The sequence below is a fragment of the Pan troglodytes genome, chromosome X (assembly GCF_028858775.2).
Source record: "Pan troglodytes isolate AG18354 chromosome X, NHGRI_mPanTro3-v2.0_pri, whole genome shotgun sequence".
Taxonomy (NCBI): domain Eukaryota; kingdom Metazoa; phylum Chordata; class Mammalia; order Primates; family Hominidae; genus Pan; species Pan troglodytes.
This window is the reverse complement of record NC_072421.2, coordinates 120,951,185-120,971,144: the sequence shown is the minus strand read 5'-3', so window position 1 is coordinate 120,971,144 and position 19,960 is coordinate 120,951,185. Positions and strand designations below refer to the sequence as shown.

The following is a 19,960-nucleotide window of genomic DNA, read 5'->3' as shown; positions in this document are numbered from 1 at the left end:
AAAAAAAATGGATGCATTAAATAGATGAAACCATAATTTACCGTCTTATTTAACTCCATGGAATATTGTAGATTTTAAACTTTTAAAAGTTACCTCAAAATCCACAAGAAAGAAAATGACAACAAAATGCATCAGGGTAGGTGGAATACTATAACAACACGGATATTGTTATATTATTCCACCCACCTTAATGCTGAGCCTTTAGGGGTTGCCACACCATAGCCTTTGGAATCCAGATTTCCACCAACTTTCATCGTATCACATGGTTTTCTCTGCTCAATGTACTCATTCATGGTTGACTCCAGCAGGAAGGCGAACTTTCCCTTGGACTTTCGCACTCGGGCCACTCCGTCTGCTGTTGTTTTGGTAAACACAGATGGCTCCGCTGATTTCATGTAAGACCACATTTTCTCGTACACAGCAATTTTGGATCTCTGCACCAAAGAGATAAGAATTCTTAGAGCTGCCAGATATTCAATCTGGAGGAGGGTTAGTGCAGTAGTTTTTTTTTTTAATTGCAATCCACAGTAATAAAAAACACGTTACACTGCAACCTAGTAGGCACATTCATACATACGTAAACATTGTTTCCAAAACAAGTTCTCAAAACCACACTCATCCTTGCTATGTGTGATGCTCTCTGATATTTTCTATTCTATTCTAATTCGTTTTAAATAATGTTGCTCAGGACCCACTAAATGGATTTCATGGCCCCACTAATTGGTTGCAATCTTATTTGAAAAACACTTTGTTAGTTCAACCTTCCTCTCAATGAAAAAATCTCCTCTACAATATCCTGCTATGTTTATCTAATCATAGCAGGATATGCCTAATCAAAGACCACTGTGAGGTAGTGTACAGCCATTTTAGTCAGCCCACTCCAGCATGAGACATCAATTATTGTAAGAAAGTACCTCCTTATTCTGAGATGATCTTTGTTTTTCTGTAACTCCCATTCCTTTTTACAATTTCAACTTTTATTTTAGACACAGGGGGTACATTTGCAGATGTGTTACATAGGAATATTGTGTGATGCTAAGGTATGGAGTACGGATCCTGCCACCTAGTTTGTGAATATTGTATTCAATAGGTAGTATTTTAATCCACACCCCCATCCCTGGTACTATCCCCTAGAGCTATGTAAAATAATTCTGTCCCTTTTTACAACGGTTCTTTTTTTTAATGTACAACGGTTCTTTAATTATTGAAAGGCCTTTATTATGTCCCCTTCTCATCTCTTCATCAGGTGAAACTCTGACTGATATTGTTTCCAGAACTCTCACAACTTTGGTTTTCCACTCGTAGGCACATTGTAGTTGGTAATGTCTGTCTCTATTTAGAGTGTATAGAAATAGACACGGTACCCCAAATAAATGACCAGAACAGAATGAAAAAAAAAACAACAACAAACTTTTGCTTCTTGTTTTAGAGCATTCTTTTCTGTTTGCTTTCTCTCTTTCTTTCTTTTTCTTTCTTTCTTTCTCTCTTTCTCTTTCTTTTTCTTTCTCTCTCTTCTTTCTCTTTCTTTTTCTTTCTTTGTCTTCTTTCTTTCTCTCTTTTTCTTTCTTTCTCTCTTTCTTCTTTCTCTTTCTTTCTTTCTCTTTCTTTCTTTCTTTCTTTCCCTCCCTCCCTCCCTCCCTCCCTTCCTTCCTTCCTTCCTTCCTTCCTTCCTTCCTTCCTTCCTTTGCTTCTTTCGTCTCACTCTGTCACCCAGACTGGAGTGCAGTGCTGTGATCTTAGTTCACTGCAGCCTTGACCTCCCAGGCTCAAGTGATCCTCCTGCATCAGCCTCCTGAATACCTGGGACTACAAGTGTGCACCACCAAGCCCAGCTAATTTTGTTTATTTTTTTGTAGAGACGAGGTCTCACTATGTTTCCTAGGCTGGTCTCAAACTCCTGGGCTCAAGTGAATCTCCCTCCTCAGCCTCCCAAAGTGTTGGGATTACAGGCGTGAGCACCTGACCTGGAGCGTTATTTTCTACCAATGCTGCTTGAATTTGCATTAATATATTTAGTCATTCCTCTATCCTTTCAATAAATTTTTTTTTTTTATTGAGAAGCACTGGAAGAATATAATAGAGTCAATAGAGTCTTTCCATCAACTCAGGTTGAGGTCAAACCAAAACTTAGTTCTTTCTGCCAAGTCAAGTCTCCTTCATCTTTACCTTTTTGAATTTTGCATATAATCCCATTAAATTTCATTTCAATTCAGGTGGTCCCTAGAACATATATTAAATGCTTACTGTGCCTCTAGCCCTATGTTAGTCATTCTGGAGACTATAAAAGAATTGTAGACTCAATGACTCAAAAACTTCCAATTGACTTGGGAGCTAGGTCCTTAGGAATGAAAATCCTAGAAAAAAATTCTAAGGTGATACTTGACCAGAGGTCGAGATAGCATGGCAGAAACCATAAACATATACCATGTTTTCAAATGTCTTTTTGTGGGGTTTCCTGGCCCCCACCCCAACTTTCTTGATTATTTATTTAGTTGCTCTTCTCTAGACTTCGGCCGGCTGTGTTGCATCTTTCTTGGGGCCTGCTTGGACCTGCCCAAATAATTCCAGGGGGGGCTGGAACTTCCAGAACTATCACCATGGACTCAAATTGCTGGCCTCAAGCAATCCTCCCACCTTCACCTGGCAAAGTGCTGGGATTACCGGCCTGAGCCACCTCGCCCAGCTGGATCACCAGGGACATTAAGCATTGTGTTTATGGCAATCAGACCCTCATGGAAGCCCTCACAGAGTCAGTGAAACTCTTCACTGAGATGGGAACACATTTGGTTTGCACAAATTATAGCAAAGGAAGCCACTGTGGCTGAAATTAAATGAGAAAAAGGGAGAGTCGTAGGAAATGAGCTTAGGTGGATAATCAGAGGCCAGATCTTGTAGGGCCCTGTAGGTCATGGTAAAAAGTTTGGATTTATTCTACCTGTTATAGGAGACTATTGGAAGATTTTGAGGAGGGGTGTGATAAGATCTTACTTAAATTTTTAAAGATTACTCTCACTGCCATATGGAGAATAGACTATGAGTTGGGTCAGAGTGGAAGAAAGGGAAATTAGTTAGGAGGCTATTCTGATATTCCAGAGGAGAGATGACTGTGGCTTGGACTAGGGTGGGAGCAATGGAGGTGGAAAGAAAAGGCTGGATTCCAGATGTGTTTTGGGAAGATAGCAAACAAGCCCTGATGATGGACATCTCCACCTGATGGTCCTGTAGACATTTTCAGATTAAACTTTTCCCAACTAAATCTATATTATATACCTTGTAAAGCCTGGGTTTCCTTCTACATTCTATCAGTAAACCACCTAACCTCCAAGCTAAAGGGTTTGGTTTTACTTTTCCCTCACTCCCTCATTCTGCCATGTTTTTTCTAATATAGTAATGACTTTAGAATCTGTCCTCTCATCTTCTTTTCATTCTCATTACCATTGCCCTCCCTTGGTCAGGCTCCATCATTGTTTTGTCTAGACTATCTTGCTTCTTAACTGGTCTCCCTGCTTCATCTCTCTCTTCAATTTATCCTCTAGTGATTCTTCCAAAATGCAAACTTAATCAAGTTACTTCATTCTTTAAAATCCTCGGATAGTTCCCTAATACCTACAGGAAAAAAAATCCAAACTCTTATGTATGATATTCAAGAGTGCTTATGATCTTGGTTACACTCTCCTGTGATTAGGTCATGCTGGGCTATTCACTGGTCACTGAAATAAGCCACTTCCATGTCTTATGCTTTTGGTTATGCTTTTGCTTCTGCTTAAATTACCTTATTCGTCTACAAGATCCAGAGCAGATGTCATGTCTTCTGTGAAGTCTTTCCTAACCCTTTCCTGCCCCCACGAAGTGCTTCTTTGGGTGTCCTCCCAAAGCCATTTGCTCATACCTTTGCTATAGAGCTTAATTGCAGTAGGGTGAGTTGACTATGTGTCTGTCTTCCCCTGTTACTTGAGTGTTTCTTGAGGACAAAGTCCATACCTTATTAATTTTGCTAGCCCTCTTGGCAGCCAGCAAATTACTCTATACATGACAGACTAAAGATAAGTTTTCTTAATAACTGAAGCTTAGGCTTGACCATGGTGACGACCAGATTGCTGGTCAAAGATATCAGAAGTTCAGGTAAAAATGGCTACCAGCACTATCTTTATAGCACTGTAGAATTCTAGAGCTGAAATTTTTCTAAAAATCACTGAGTACCTTGCTAAACCAATTTGGATATATGCTTTTCAATCCTCTTTTTAAATGCTACTTAGTCTGCCTTTGATGCCCACATCAATAACTTCCCCCCAAAGAATCCCTAACAATCAAGGCCTTCTAAGATTAAAATCTCACCCATAGTCATTTATGCTCATTCCATATTACATTATCCTCTTTTGACACATAAGACAATTTTTAAGCATTGTAATGAAATACATTGTCAAGGACTTTATTTCAGTAGACATTTCCTAGTCGGTTACCCAAGGAATTAAAAAATAATCAATAATTCGATACACAGAAAGATATAAAAATAATGTAAAAACACCTGTGTACCTGCCATAAAGCTTAACAAATTAAACATTATGAAGTTAGTTAAAGTCTGCTTATCTACCCCTCCCTAAATACATATTCTTCTCTACTCGCCAAAAGTAACCACGATACTGAATTTAGCCTTTACTATTCCCTTGCACCTTTTTATACTTTTACTAGAATAAGCATATTTCCTTTATAATGGCTGCATAGCTCTTCAATCTACGAACACACTATGTTTTATTTACCCAACCCCTTTTGAAGGGCTCTTAGATAATTTCCATTATTTTTGCCATTATAGAAAACCCTGTAGTGGGTATGCATTTTTGTGCATTTATAAAGAGCTGTTTTGTGTTCTTCATCTTGGCCCAACCAGACCTGAATACAAAGTGGGGGTCCAGGAAGGGGAGACTTCAGACATATTTGTCTTTTACACTATTTGCAAACAGGCCATTGCTTCCAAAGATAAATTTATAAGCCAAGGGCAAAGGGGTCCATGAATTCTGATCCAAGTGCACTATAATTTGGACTCATTTACTTCATCATTTACTTGAGCTCTTTGATTGCTGATACAGGTTAAAAGGTTTATTCCTTTAGGTAATGATGCATTTCTAGGAGAATAAGTAGCAGTGCTTGAAGCAGGCCCTTTAAATGCACATGTGTACATGTGGCAGATATTAATGAATACATTAAATGACAAGTCCGTTAGTGGCAGAAATGATTGGACTCTTTTTGATGACTGAATTCTCAAAAAGATTAGAAGGGGGAAAAGAAATGACTCATAAGTAGGAGAAATTAAGCTGAAACGTTTATCTTTCCAACTAGTATTTAAGTGTCAGTATAACATTCAGACCATAAAGAAGAAAAAAACTAGCATTTCCTCTTTTTTTCTTTCCTTTTTTTTTTGCATTCTGTCTTATTTTGGATGAAATAAAGAAGGCAATAAAAGGGACTGAATCTTAGCTCTGTCATCTGGGAGAAGTTAAACAATTTATGGGCAGGATGTGTAATAACAAGTTCATTTTTCTCCAACCCACCACCATTCATTTCATTCATCCCACAGAGCACCATTTTGTACCTAAAAAGGAACAAACAATGGTTATAAAGAAAGGCCATAAGAAATTCTTAAGCACTGCTAGATAATTAGCAACCGAAATCCAAAGGAGAAATACATAAATGGAGAAGGAACAGATTAATCCCAAATAGCAGATATGGTAGAGCCTTAGCATTAATGGATTCAACAGTTGTAGCTCTAACTATTCGTAATACATCATGAAGGTCAAATATATGAAGAAATTTGTCTTTTTGTTGATGTGAAGATTTGAATCTTGGGCCCTGTGAGTCTGGTATACAGAAGCCTACCACTTAGACCTTGTGTCTCTTTGCAATGGTGTTGTTCACTCCTAGCCATTGTGCATATAGTAGCTCTCTAGTGATAAAACTATTCTTTATGTAAGTTCAAAGTAACTATATAGTGCAGTGCTTAAGAGCATGTAGTCAGACTGCTTGGGTTTGAATCACACTTGCTAAGTACATAAATTATCTAGCATCTATGTATCTCAATTTCCTCATCCATAAAATGGGATGATTTTTTAAGTGTATACTTCAAAGGTTTATTGGGAGAAATTAAATGGGTTAATACATACTTAGAAGAATCCCTGAAACACAGGAAGTGGGAAAAACATTACATATCTTTATAATAAAGAAAGTATAATTTGTTTTACTGACAGAATTTATTTTAATGGTATTATAAATTACTTCAGTGCCATATTTACGGAATCATTACTTCATTTTATGGGAGAAATCACATGCTTAAGTATTATTTGTATATTTGGATCTCCAGACATATGCCTGGTGAATGACCAGGGTCTGCCATCAACAAAAATTACTATCATTTGAAATTGGATTTTAAAAATTTTGTTGGTGTAGGAGAATGGGCAGGATGGCAACTTTTCCTTTTACATTTATGTTTTGCAGTTAAGTTGAGGCTTATACATTAAAATCCTCATTAACCAGAACACTGCTACTGGGGAAACTTGGTGAATAAAATTTTCTGCTTTCCTGTGAGATAAAATAGGATATCCACTTGGTCAATAGTATATCCACTTGGAGTCAGTAGAATAACAGAATTTTAGAGCTTGAAAACCATTTTGTTCAGCCTCTCACCCGGTGAAGTGATAGCTTCTTGCTTAAATGCTTCTGGTGAAGAGGCACTCCCTAGCTCAGAGGAGGCATAGGAAGTAGCTTATTCCATGGTGGGACAATTCAAGTTGATAGAAAGTTCCTTTGGTTTGGCTGATATTCTTAATGAAAGCCTCTCCTCTCCAATCCTACTTCTGTCTCCTGCTTGAACTGGGCAGTACGTCCTCTCTGTTTCCATTTCTCCATTGTAGGGAGTACTGATTATTTTGCTTTGCAATGGTTATCCCCAGCCAAATCTGAGCTCCTTGAGAGTAGGGATCATGTCTTTTTTTGTCACCGCACCACGGGTGTGTAGCATGATGCCTGGCACACGGTAAACTCTCACTATGTGTCGGTGGAATGAGTGAATATTAAAATTCACCTACTGGTCCTAATTTTTCTCTTTGTAGCAATACAGAATCAATATGCTCTCTTCCCGACACAATGTACAGCCTGGAATCTACTGCCACAGTGTCACTTGTTAATTGCCTTGTTTGCAGGCTAAACATTTTAAGGGCCTTCATTTGTTACTTTTATGACACAAATTCCATTCAACTCACCTTTTCTGGTCACAATCTTCTAGATACCTTTTCATTTTTTAAAGTCCCTCCTAAAATGTGGCCCCCCAAATTGAGCACAATATGCTTGATATAGTGACATTAACATAAAGGACAATGGAACCATCTCTTCTCGTGGTCTTGACATGAGCACAATTCCTCAATTTGACAGGATTCAACATCCACTTTCCCATATGTTGATAGTCCAGAATTAACTGAATTAACAAAATGGACTAATAAATTGGAAGCATGTTTATCAACAGAAGCATAATATGCTATTCATTTATGCTATTAATTTACTGTCAGAATGCAGACAAAGTATTACATAATTTGTAAAGACAGTATTGGTGTTTGTAACATCTCTATTCCCCAACATGTAATGAAGGAGAGGTCGGGGAAGATACTTTTAGGCACTTTGTATTCCAGTGTTCCTCAAAGGAAAATGGGCCAGCTTTATGCATGTAATTATTTTTTTGAACACTGTTGCCACCATGCCTATTTTGTCCATTTCCATCATTGTATGTACAGGACTAGCCTTGTACATACATGTCAAAGGGGCTAGATTTGACTTTGGGGTGCTCATCTTCTACCACTTTCTCCCTGTTTCACTGTCTGCCTCCCTCAGAGATATAACTTGTACCCCTTTTCTGGTATCAGCAGTCATGGTCCTCATAGAGGTGTTCACTAACAGTATAATGGCTTCTGTTACCCCTGAGCAAGGGGTCATTTTGATTTGAATAGGGGATTCGTACCCCAAAAAGGAGAGTGGGCTTCTTGGCATTATAAAAGGTGCCTTTCAAGGGCTGGAGAAGGCTGCCTTGTGTATGAGACACTAAGAAAGGGAAATATGGCAAGAGTTTCAAACAAAAATGACTTTTCCTCACTCATTTTGCTGTCTCTGAGTTTATTGTGAACTACTTCTTGCTTGACGATTTGGTCCATTTTTTCTTTAGATTGTATCTTTAAGATAATATAATTATAAACTACAATCTGCTTTTTCTTCTGAATTATTTAGCGTCCTCTGTAATTTCTGCTTTTAATAAAGGCTCAGGTGTCTAGGTGGTAAAAATTCAAAAGGGTGGCTTTGGGCCTCCATCTGCCTGAACGGAACACTTACAGGACCCCTGTGTGCCTTGTGTGCCTTCTCTAACATTCAGGAGCAAATGTTGCCTCACAGAATTGACCAATACTAGGATATGGATAGGTGATCCTTACAAGGCAAGGTGCTAGAAGGAAAGAAGGCCAATGATGCCACAGCTCTGGAGAGCTCCTGACCTCCCCCTCTTTTCCTCCTTTCTTCTTTGCCTCTTCTAATGTTTGATGGGATTGGAAGAGGACAATGTGCTTGCATGTCCTACTAGGGTGGGTGGGGTAGGACTATAAGGGAGGGGTAAGGTGTGGCTGGGGTGGGCCCATTCTGAAGTTCTTTAATGTAGTCACAAGTCTCAGGTCTACAGAAATTAAGTTCTGTAAGTTAAGACTCCAACTGTGGAAATCTCAAGCACTTGGTTTAGACTCATGAAGAGGAGATTTTTGTGGTGAGAATTACCTGCCATACAACTTTTCAAATACTCCCTTATTCAGAGAGGCCTTAGATTTGTCATGACTAGAAGCAGGAGATAGCTGAATATCTTTAAACTTTATATTTGCATAAAGCTTTCTGGGTGCCAGGGTGATTTAACACACACCATCTCATTTAAACCCCACAGCAGCCCTGTGAGGTGGGTGCAGTAGCTATTGTTTTTTCACTGCTTACTCCCCAGCACTGAGAACGGTGTGTGTGCCCAGTAGTGCCCCATAAATATATATTGAATGAAAGAATGAATTCCCATTTTATAAAAGATGGAACTGAGGGTAAGGGAGGGTAAGTGCAGTGGCAATGCCAAGAGGTGCCATAGTGGGCTTTAGCCTACTCACTCATTTCCATGAATCTACCCCCTCAGTATAAATCAAGCCTGAAAAAAGCTGTGTGCTTGCTAAGCAGTTTCCAAATAAGGCCTAACCAGAACTCCACCTTGAAGAGTCTCCAATACAGAAATTCAAAGATTTGCCATTGACTCAACTACTTATCTTAGGTCACACAGCTAATGAGGAACAAGGCTGGGACACTATCTAAGTCAACTAGAAAGGTTTCAGATAGATCTTTCCCCGTGATAACCCCAGCCTCTTTTGCTTGCTGTAGCACTGACAATATCCTTTTTGATGAAAGAGGGCAACTCACCTCCAAAAACATTTTTTGCTTCTTGTCCAAGCTTTTTTTGAAGTTGGGGTAAATTGTAAATTAACTCCAAATCCCCTCTCACTAAGGCACTGGAATTAGTGAACATTCTTGTCACTCATTGTAACCCTGCTATAGGCCCTTAGTGTCCATACTTCACCATGTAAAGTGATCAGAGCAATTTGAGGCAAAAGAAGAAAAATACATCTGGGTTTCCAAATGCATCGGACACATTTTTTTCTTCCACTTATGTTTTGAAGAAGTCAATAGCTCTAATAAGGTGCATTTGGAAAAAGGAATCATTGATTTTTACAGTTTTCCCCCTAAAGTAAAGGAAATAGTTACCATTTTGATTTGGAGCACGGCACACAACAAATGATATCATTTCTAAGCATGGCCAAAACCCCAATTTCACTTTCTTCCTTCACTTAGGTTTGCACATTTTTAACATTCAGAGAAGTACTGCTTGTCTGTGTCCTTTTGCTTCAGACAATCAGCAGCTGTCATGAGACTGTGTATTGGTGAACACAGGGGAAAGGAAGGGAAAGAAATTCTGGTTTCTATTCTTAGTTTTTCTACTTGTGTGTTATGAGCCTGACTGAGTTATTTTGAGGGCTGGGCTTTTAGATAACTTCATTGGAGTTGGAGGTCACCTTTCGCCTAGACATTAAGTTTTGCCCTCAAATGTAAATGACTTTGCTTAACAGTTTCAAACTGTGTTCACAAGTCCAGCGACATGTTTCCTTCCACCTCAAGAAGGGCTATTTCTGATGTCTCCTTTCCAAAGGTGCAGGTGACAATCAGCTAAGTTTCCTGAGACCTTTCTAGTGTCCCTCTCTGGTATGCAAAGTCAGATTACTGTTCTGATTAATCTTCTGCTTCTCTTGCTGAGTCAGACTAAGCATATTCCAATGGGTTGAAAATAGTGCCAGTGGCCATGTGACTTTGAAAGCTAGAGTCAACACATTCTTTCAGAAAATGTTTCTAAGGTACCATTGCTCTATTCTGGGAGAATGGAGGAAGGGAAACAGTACCCTCTACCCCTGTGTCTCTCAGTAAGCAACAACTTTGCCTCTCAGGAGACGTTTGGCAACAACTTTTCATTGTCACAACTTGGGGAGAGGAGTGCTACTGGTATCTAGTGGGTAGAAGCCAGCGGAGCTGTTAAATGTCTTACAATGCACAGGACAGCCCCCACCACCAGTAATTATCCGGCCCCAAATGTCAATGGTGCTAAGGTTGAGAAACTCTGCTATATGGACTTTGATTAAGCCATCTTTAAGTAAGAAAACCCATCATAACTAACATTTAATTGAATACATACTTTTTGTTCCAGGTCCATTTCAAGGGTTTTACATGTGTTAACTCATGTAATTCTCACAACAGCTCTATGAAATAGATTATACTATTATATATTACCCCATTTAAACATGCAGCAACAGAGGCACAGAGGAGTTAAGTAGTTTGCCTAATGCCACACAGCTGGTATGTGGTGGATCTGGGAACTCATTCAGGCTCCAGAGTCTGCTCTCAAACAGTACACTATTCCTAGATAGGTTAAGCCATGTGGTAGGGTTGGGATGACTTCACAGAAGTTCTGCTTTCTGATTGAAATGATGCTTATACTTTAGCATCATTTCAAGGGGCATGATATTTCTGTTATTCCCTCCCTGAAATGTAGGATTGGAGACTAAAGTGTCTTACCCTTAGTCCACATGAAAACCCTACCTTTTAAACCAGAAGTTGACAAATTATTTTTTTCTCCTTATTTTGAGAATGAAAATATATAAGGAGTATAACGTTATGTATTGAACTTATATGGCTGTTATAAGCCAAGACTGTGAGTCAACTTTTATTTTCACAGATGCTCCTCATTTTTCACTCCCCTGCGTGGGCAGTACCACCTCTCTTTCATTTGCCTTATCAGGTAAAAGATGCCCTCCCCACCCCATCCTGTGCTCAGAAAAGAATTGGAAACATTCACACTGAGGTAGAAATGATGAACAATATACAAAAGTGTGATCTCCTCACAGGATCAAACCACAGCTAAAGGAATGATAGCCTAATGGTGGACACATTAATTGGGTACGGAGGAGAAGTTTGTGTGTGTGTGTTGAAAACCTGACTTTGCTATGTACCTTCACCTTTAGATTGCAGAACCTATTTTCTTTTTTTATTATTTTTTATTTTTTATTATACTTTCAGTTCTAGGGTACATGTGCACAACGTGCAGGTTTGTTACATATGTATACATGTGCCATGTTGGTGTGCTGCACCCATTAACTCATCATTTACATTAGGTATATCTCCTAATGCTATCCCTCCCCTCTCCCGCCACCCCACGACAGGCCCCGGTGTGTGATGTTCCCCTTCCTGTGTCCAAGTGTTCTCTTTGTTCAATTCCCATCTATGAGTGAGAACATGTGGTGTTTGGTTTTCTGTCCTTGTGATAGTTTGCTCAGAATGATGGTTTCCAGCTTCAACCATGTCCCTACAAAGGACATGAACTCATCCTTTTTTATGGCTGCATAGTATTCCATGGTGTATATGTGCCACATTTTCTTAATCCAGTCTATCATTGATGGACATTTGGGTTGGTTCCAAGTCTTTGCTATTGTGAATAGTGCCGCAGTAAACATACATGTGCATGTGTCTTTATAGCAGCATGATTTATAATCCTTTGGGTATATACCCAGTAATGGGATGGCTGGCTCAAATGGTATTTCTAGTTCTAGATCCTTGAGGAATCGCCACACTGACTTCCACAATGGTTGAACTAGTTACAGTCCCACCCACAGTGTAAAAGTTGCAGAACCTATTTTCAAGACAGAGAATGGGTCACAAAGAAAGTGTGTCTGCCACACCCTTTCACTACTAACTAGAGCAAAGCCTCCAATTCCCTGACTCTCAATCAAGGATTGCTTCTAGGACTGCTATCACTATTGAACACTCCAAGGTCACTTCCCTCAGCCTTCTAGAGTTCTATTTTTCAATGAAACGGCATCTCCAGCAATCCAAAGCCAATTACCATTGACCAACTGGATTAAATGTATTTTTATTTTCTATTACTAAGATATTTAAAAGAGAAGTTCAATACTATTGTTATTCTTGAATCAATTAATTGTAATGTGGAGGCCAAACCTGACAATACAGGTCCTAGGAAATGAGCGGGAAAATGTTCTTCTATTAAGAAGAAAAATCTATCCTGAAATTGCAATGTTTTGTTTCCACTGTGGCTGTTACTTCCAGGTCCCTGGAGAATTATTTTCTTACTAAGGGGAGAAAAAAACAATGAAGAAAAGAAGAAGCAATTTGCTTGGGGTTATCCAAAAGAGCCCAAAGTTTCCATTTGGAGTTTTTTTTTTGGGGGGGGGGGAGTGTTAGTTTCCTAAAAGGTGAGCTGGAACTAATCTGAAGAGAAGTTCTGTTAAAGCCAGCTTGTCAGTAGGAAATACTATGTACCTGGGAAGCTACTGATAACTGCTTCTGTGATTCTGGTTTAATTGGCCTGAGGCGGGGTCAACATTGTAAATAATGCTTCCTAAGTGATTCTAGTATTCAACGATGTGTTTAGAATAATCAACAATGGTCCTACAGCTGCAACAACTAGCTACCAATTAGTGCATAAATACTGACAATGAGAGGGCTACCATTTATTAAGCACTTACATGCAACAGGAATGGTGCTTCGTGCATTATATACATGATTGCTAATTCTTAAAACAACCTCGTGAAACCAATATTATCTCCATTTTACTGAGAAGTTAACTAATACTTATAGAAGTTATTTTACTTCTCCAAGGTGATACAGCTGGTTAAATTTTTAGCTCTGACCTCACTAAAGTTTAGATTCATTTATCCATCTACCTAACTGATATCTCCACTTAGATATCTCATAGGTATCTCCAACTTAGCATGGCCAAAATGGATCTCTTGATTCTCCCCCACCCCTGCTTGCTACTCCTCTAGTGTTCTCCATCAGAGAAAATGGCAGCACCTTCCAATTTGTCCAGTTGCTCAGGTCAAAATCCTTTTAGTCATCCTTGACTCCTCTCTTTGGCCTCACATTCCACACCTTGTCAGCTCAATCTATATTCAAAATGCAACCACTTCTCCCTACCCTCCTCCTAATTCAAGCTAATCATTGTTCACCTGAAATATTGCAATTGCTTCTTTTTTAAATTGAATTAATTTTTTTTTTTTTTTTTTTTTTTTAGAGACAGAGTCTCTCTCTGTTGCCCAGGCTGGCATGCACTTGTGTGATCCTAGCTTACTGCAGCTTCGAATTCCTAGGCTCAGGGATCCTCCCACCTCAGCCTCCTGAGTAACTGGTACTACAAGCATGTGCCACCTCATCCAGCTAATTTTTTAAAAATTTCTTTGTAGAGATGGAGATCTCACTATTTTGCTGAGGCTGGTCTTGAACTTCTGGGCTCAAGTGTTCCTCATGCCTTGGCCTCCCAAAGTGCTGGAATTATTGGCATAAGCCACCATGCCCGGCCTACAATCACTTCTTAAGTGGTCTGTCTCCCTGCTTCTCAACTTTTGCCCTGACATAGCAGTCTGATTGATCCTTTTGCACATAGATTAGATCATGTCATTCCTCTGCTCAAAGTCGGTTAAGTGACTTTCTGTCAAACAGAATATAATCCAGAATTTTTACCACGGTTTGTCTTCTTCACTGCTCTCATCTCTTACCACTCTTTCCCTCATTTACTTCACTCTAGCACATGGACCTTCTTCCTCAAACCTACCAAGTGTATTCCCATGTCAGGGCCTTTGCTAACGCTATTCCATCTGGAATGCTTTTCTCTCCACCCAACTCCACCTCATACTTTCATGGCCTGCTCCTTCCTTTCATTCAGGGTGTCTGATCAAATGTCAGAAAGGCCTTCCACAATCAGCCAAGATGAAATAGCACCTCCACACCAACATTTTGTCTCTTCACCAGCTTTTTGTCTTCATTGCACTTAACACCAACAGAAACATATATGTTATTTACAGAATTTGTTTAATTTTGTCTCACCCACTACAGTGATTACAAGGACTTTGGTTTTGAGCCCTTACAACAATGGCTGTCATATAGCATGTACTTAATAAATATTAACTGAATGAATAAATGCGTAGCTGAGATTTAAACCCAGCTCATTTGACACCAAAGTCTATATTCTCCTTCTTCTCTCTTCCAGAGCTTAGAGAGGTAAAGTTATAATTCCAAGTTTGCATAGATGCAGGGGGACAGAATTAGTATTCAAATCCAGGTGTGCTGGCTTTCAAAAACCTGTGTTGTTTTTTTCTACTACTCTGCACTGCCTCCCAGTGGAAAGATCGTTAGTAGCTACATTGACCAAAATCAGTGAATTGAGTGAAGTTTACTTCTTTGACCTGTTGTTTTGACACGATTTTATATAACCTTGATCTTCTTTCTTGGTTCAGCTTTGAAACCTGTGCAAGATGCTCCGAGGTAAAAGGCACCAATATGATAACTCACTAGCTTGTCACAGGCTCTAAATGCTACCATTAGAGATCATGCCTTCTGTTTGACTTGGTCAAGTTACTTAAATTTCTCTAAGACTCTAATAATTATCTCTGAAATGGAGATAGACTACTAAATGAGATAATTCATGTAAAGCACCCATAACAGTTCTTGGCAAGTAGTAAGTCCTCAATAAAGTAGATTATGCACTCATGGCAAATGGGAAGGTAACACGACCCCACATCCACTGCCTTTGTGTGGTTTGGTTTATTTGAGAATGTGTGCCAGAAGAATACCAGAGGAAGGAGAATCAAGATAGGTCTTGGGGCAGGCAGGCAATGTGGAGTGCCACCCCGATATGTCAGGGGCACGTGAGGGCCTGGGCACATGTGGGTGACAGGAAGTATGGTATCATATTAAGTGTTTTCAGTGCTACTGTGGCACAGATTAGAATTAAAGTTAACTCAACAGATGCTTGGCAGAGAATACTTTACAGTGCCAAATGGGGCCACTAAAATGTTCAATTTCAATATATTCATATTTCACCTTCTCCTGTGGCTCTCGATTTTGAACAGTTGGGTTTAGATTTAAGTCTTTTCCTCCTTGCTGTGTTAGGAGCGTTCTGGTAAGTATTATTTCTAAAGGTGCTATGCTGATTTAAAAAAGGTGGCTGGCTGCAGTTTTGTCTGGCAAACACACTGACTGTGAAAGCTGCAGGAAAATTGATTTTCTGGCATTTGCGTGTCCTGGCATAAACTGCACGCCATGGAAGCTCAAGTTACAGAAGCTTCTGATAAGTGCAGCAAGTGAGATTGACTTCATGAAATGATTAGGTTCCACTAATCTTTACCATTGGGGTCAAGGCAATGGTCTCCATATGCAAAATGGCAGATAAAACTACTAATTTGCTGCTATTTCATTAGAGAAGTAGTCAGATAGCCACTTAATCTGATAGCCATATGCAAACACAAATCAGCACACTTATTTAAACCCCCAATCTTCATGCTCAGGCCCTGATCTCAAATTGTCTTTATTCTGCCTTGGCCAGCATGAGTGCTGTGGAGAAGCCACCTAGTCACCAATGCTCTGGAAGGGGCCTGTCTGTCCCATGTTGAAATTTGTAGTTATGTGCAGTTTTCTTTTGGTGTACACAGCAGTTGTTAAGAGTATAGGTCCTGAAGTTATAAAGACCTGGTTTAGGTACTTATTAACTGTGTGACTTTGGGCAAATAATTCAACCTCACTGAGACTCAGTTTCCTCCTCTGAAAAATGGGGATGGTAATAGGACCCACCTTATAGTGTTCTTGAGGTAATGAAATGAGAGATTGCTTATAATGAATTTGACATAGCTCACGACAACATAGTAAGCACTTAGTTTCTCCCCAATTCCATAGTTGTATCAGGAATTGTGGTACCTGCTGTAAGGAATGGAGATGTGGAAAACATGTTCCTTATGCTCAAGAAGCTAAAAGAACTAATAGTTGGAAGCAACATCTCATAGAACTTTCTGAAATGTTCTATATCTCTGCTCTCCAATATGGTAGCTTCTAGCCACACATGTCTATTGAGCACTTGAAATGTGGCTAGTGCTACCGAAATACTGAATTTTAAATTTACTTTTAATTTTAGTTATTTTCAATTTAAATAGTTACACGTGGCTAGTGGGTAGCATATTGGACAGTATAGGCCTACAGCTTAAGGAAAAGCAGAGAGGAACTAAAAGGCAGAAAACAGCACCAAGAACCACTTTCCCTATTTTATAATATTTTTCTAGTTTACTCTGATTATGGAGGTGATGACTACATCAAATGGACATCCTGCCTGCACCATTTGGAGGGCTGGCTATCATCTGGGTTGAGAGACAGGGGGGTAGGTTGGGGAATTAACTGCTGCTCTATTCAGAGCTAGTGTGTAGCTCTGGAATAGCTTCCCCAGCCTGTGCTTATGGAAGCCTCTCTAGAGAAAGGTAAGCTGTGTTATTTGTATGGGCAAGAATTCCTTAGGCACGTGCAGAAACTGTTTCCTTTACATTTATCCTAATTGTGTAAAATTGAAAATAAATGAACTCCTGAGTCTAGGTATTCCATGGAAGAATATTCTTGCTGTTCTTATTTAAGAACCATACTTTATTTCAAAAAGAGCAGATAGAAGAAAATATTTGTGGAAAAAACAAAAGGTGCACTCCTTAAGTTTCTACGTAGCCTGATTATCTTTTTCTGGCTCTGTGAGTTGCTACGTTAAGTTGTTTAGACCTACTCTCTCTGACTCTTATTTCCAAGGGAAGAATTCCAAAAGGAGTGAGCAGCCAGGTGACAACACTCACAATTCCCCAAGGTTTTTAAAAAATAGTTATCTGTATCAGCTCTGAGAGATGGGTTGAATAATTGAGTACAATCAAGATTAAAACAACAGTAAATTTGCCTGATCTGAGTCACCAAAGGGGGCATGGAACCAACGCTTTTTAATTGGGCAGATTGAATGTTACAGCCATTTGGCTTGGTTGCTGTCATACAGTAACCAGGGACTTGAGCCAAGCTATACCAAAAGCCCCAAACAGAAATAAATGCTGCCAAATTGCAGATTTGCAAGTCAAACTCCATTAGAAAACAAAAAATAAGAAACAGACTCATGAGCTGAAGCAAAGTTTTTTTTCTTTTTCAAGAATCAAGTAGAAAACTAGGTTGTTTTATATTCAGACCTATGTTTTTATTACCACCGTTGAACAGAAACAAAACCAAAGTCTGAAAACCCTCCAAAGTAAACAAATCACACCATTATTTGGTTTGACTTGAGTTTCTGATACAGCTATCACCTTTATTCAGTGAAGATAAATAGTCAAACTGCAGAAGGAAGCCATGTTGAATCGTAAAGAACTTAGAAGAGAGAAACTGAAAGCCCAGGTTGCATTTCCAAATCTCATGTATTATTTTTTGTTTGTTGTGTTTTTTTTTGTTTTGTTTTGTTTTTGAGACAGCTGGAATTACAGGTGTGCACCACCACGCCCAGCTAATTTTTGTATTTGTAGTAGAGATGGGATTTCACCATGTTGGCCAGGCTGGTCTCAAACTCCTAACCTCAAGTGATCTGCCAGCCTTGGCCTCCCAAAGTGCTGGGATTACAGGCATGAGCCACTGCATCCGGCCCAAATCTCATGCATTTTCTAATACCCGTGAAACCTATGGCCTGTGGGATAATTTATTAGCAGACATTGGTTTGAAATACATTTCACATAAGTCCCTGTTTCTGTGCCAGTACGTTATTACCAAAGAAATACAGTAACTTGAAAAACAGGCCCTCTATATCTTGAGCAAGGGCATTATTATTAATATATTTTGTTATTCCAGAAAAGTGGAGTGGGCCATTAATACTTAAAAAAAATTATGTGGTTCTCCTTTAAGACTCACCTGATTGCCTTCTATCCCAGCTCTGATCAATCAATGGCAGACCTTTGACTGCCCACTACTTCCCACCCCTATCCTTACCTGTGTGCCACTAACAGTAGTTAATTCAACGAACTAAGGAATGCTTATTCAGGCCTGTAACCCATTAGGATAATCAGTAGCCAAGAGTTATCTGTTTTTCTCTCCATAATTAAATCACTTATTTCTATTAACCCAAGATTTTTAAAGTCACTTGCAAGATTTAATTTCCATTAGGATGACTTTTCCTTCATACTACCACATGTAAAGACAACAGAATATTTGATTAAGAGCCTTCCTAAACAGTCATCTCTCTTTGAGGCTTACTTTCTCTACCTTCAGCCTCAAAACTGCTTGTCAGTGTTGTGGAGAAAGTGGATTTCCTGCCTGTTTCTCCACCTGAAGGCAATCTGCATTTCCACTGATTTCTATCCAGGTCACTCATTATCTACTCGCTGAAAAGTATGTTATTAGTGAGAAGCAGGTAGGAGTCATGCTGACCTCCCCAGGTTTAAATGAAGGTTTAAGATGGTACAATCAAACAGATATGCAAAATAGGTTATTAATGCAATATTAATAACGTTACAAATTTAAACTCAAAATCAAGGAATGTAGAACATTTAGGTTTCTCATTGTTTCTGTTTTAGCAACATGGCACATGCTGAATATTTAGCCCAGCATTAGGAAGACATGGATCCAAAAGTATTGAAAAAATGACCAGTGTGTGTAAAGGAGACTCCGAGATTGACTACCAGACTTCTAGAACGATGTAACCATACCTACATAGATTGGCTCAACATAGGCAAGTAAGTTTTCCAACACTTTTAAATGTTCCTTTCCCTGATTTGTGCTGCTTTGCCTAGAAAATAGTATGTCTTCCATTATATAACAGGGGAATTCCTAGAAAAAAGCTGTGCCATAAATTAGATTCGTTTTTGAAAATCAAATTTTATTTTTCTATTGATGCATAGGCTGTTTTATGTTTATTTCTGAAAGCCCTCCTCCTAGGTTTCTCTGACAAGTAGTTAATGATCTGTTAGCACCCAAATGCACTAAATGCACTAAGGGATCTCTGTTTTCTAGGGAAGATTATGTTTCCAATGTGAGTAATTACTATTTATTGCTTTCATCAGTTGTGAATTGTCTGATTAATGGATTACTTAAGGCAGGGTCCTGCTGTGTTGTATAGTCAAAGATTTTGGAAGAAAGGGAAAGCCTTAAAGATAACAAATATTTTTAACTAGCTTTTGGTAATCTTTGGTCTGGAAGATAGGCAAGCCTGGAAATTGCCTGGAAGACAAAACAAACAAACAAGCAAACAACAACAACAACAAAAAACCAGTAAAAAGAGCTTCAAGGTGGGAGATCCTGGTACAATGGATACTGTACTGCATCTCCAAAGTGTCAAGGGGCAAAATAGGTATCCATGGTAATAGCAAGGGTCCTAGTAGAAAAGAGTGAAAAAATATTGAACTCTAGCCTTATAAAAACTGATCTGGTCTTCATAAAAGGCGGAGTATTACTTTCCAGGGAGGGGAAGGACAGAGTTCTCTTTTCTGCAGAAGCCAGGATCCGTATGTTTGGGAGATGATGGCACTCC

The 19,960-nt window shown here is 39.1% G+C and overlaps 1 protein-coding gene across 7 annotated transcripts in view; it reads right to left on the bottom strand.

Moving 5' to 3' along the window:
* The window catches only part of GRIA3 (glutamate ionotropic receptor AMPA type subunit 3), a 307,537-nt gene that overhangs the window by 25,774 nt on the left and 261,803 nt on the right, over positions 1–19,960 (bottom strand). For all 7 annotated transcript variants that reach the window (XR_010154884.1, XM_054676683.2, XM_063804853.1 and 4 more), the window contains one exon: positions 187–434. Coding sequence is in view for 6 of the 7 variants with exons in the window: in XM_054676683.2 (XP_054532658.1) it covers positions 187–434 (248 nt within the window). In the remaining variant the exon portion in view is untranslated. The remainder of the gene's footprint in view (positions 1–186; positions 435–19,960) is intronic.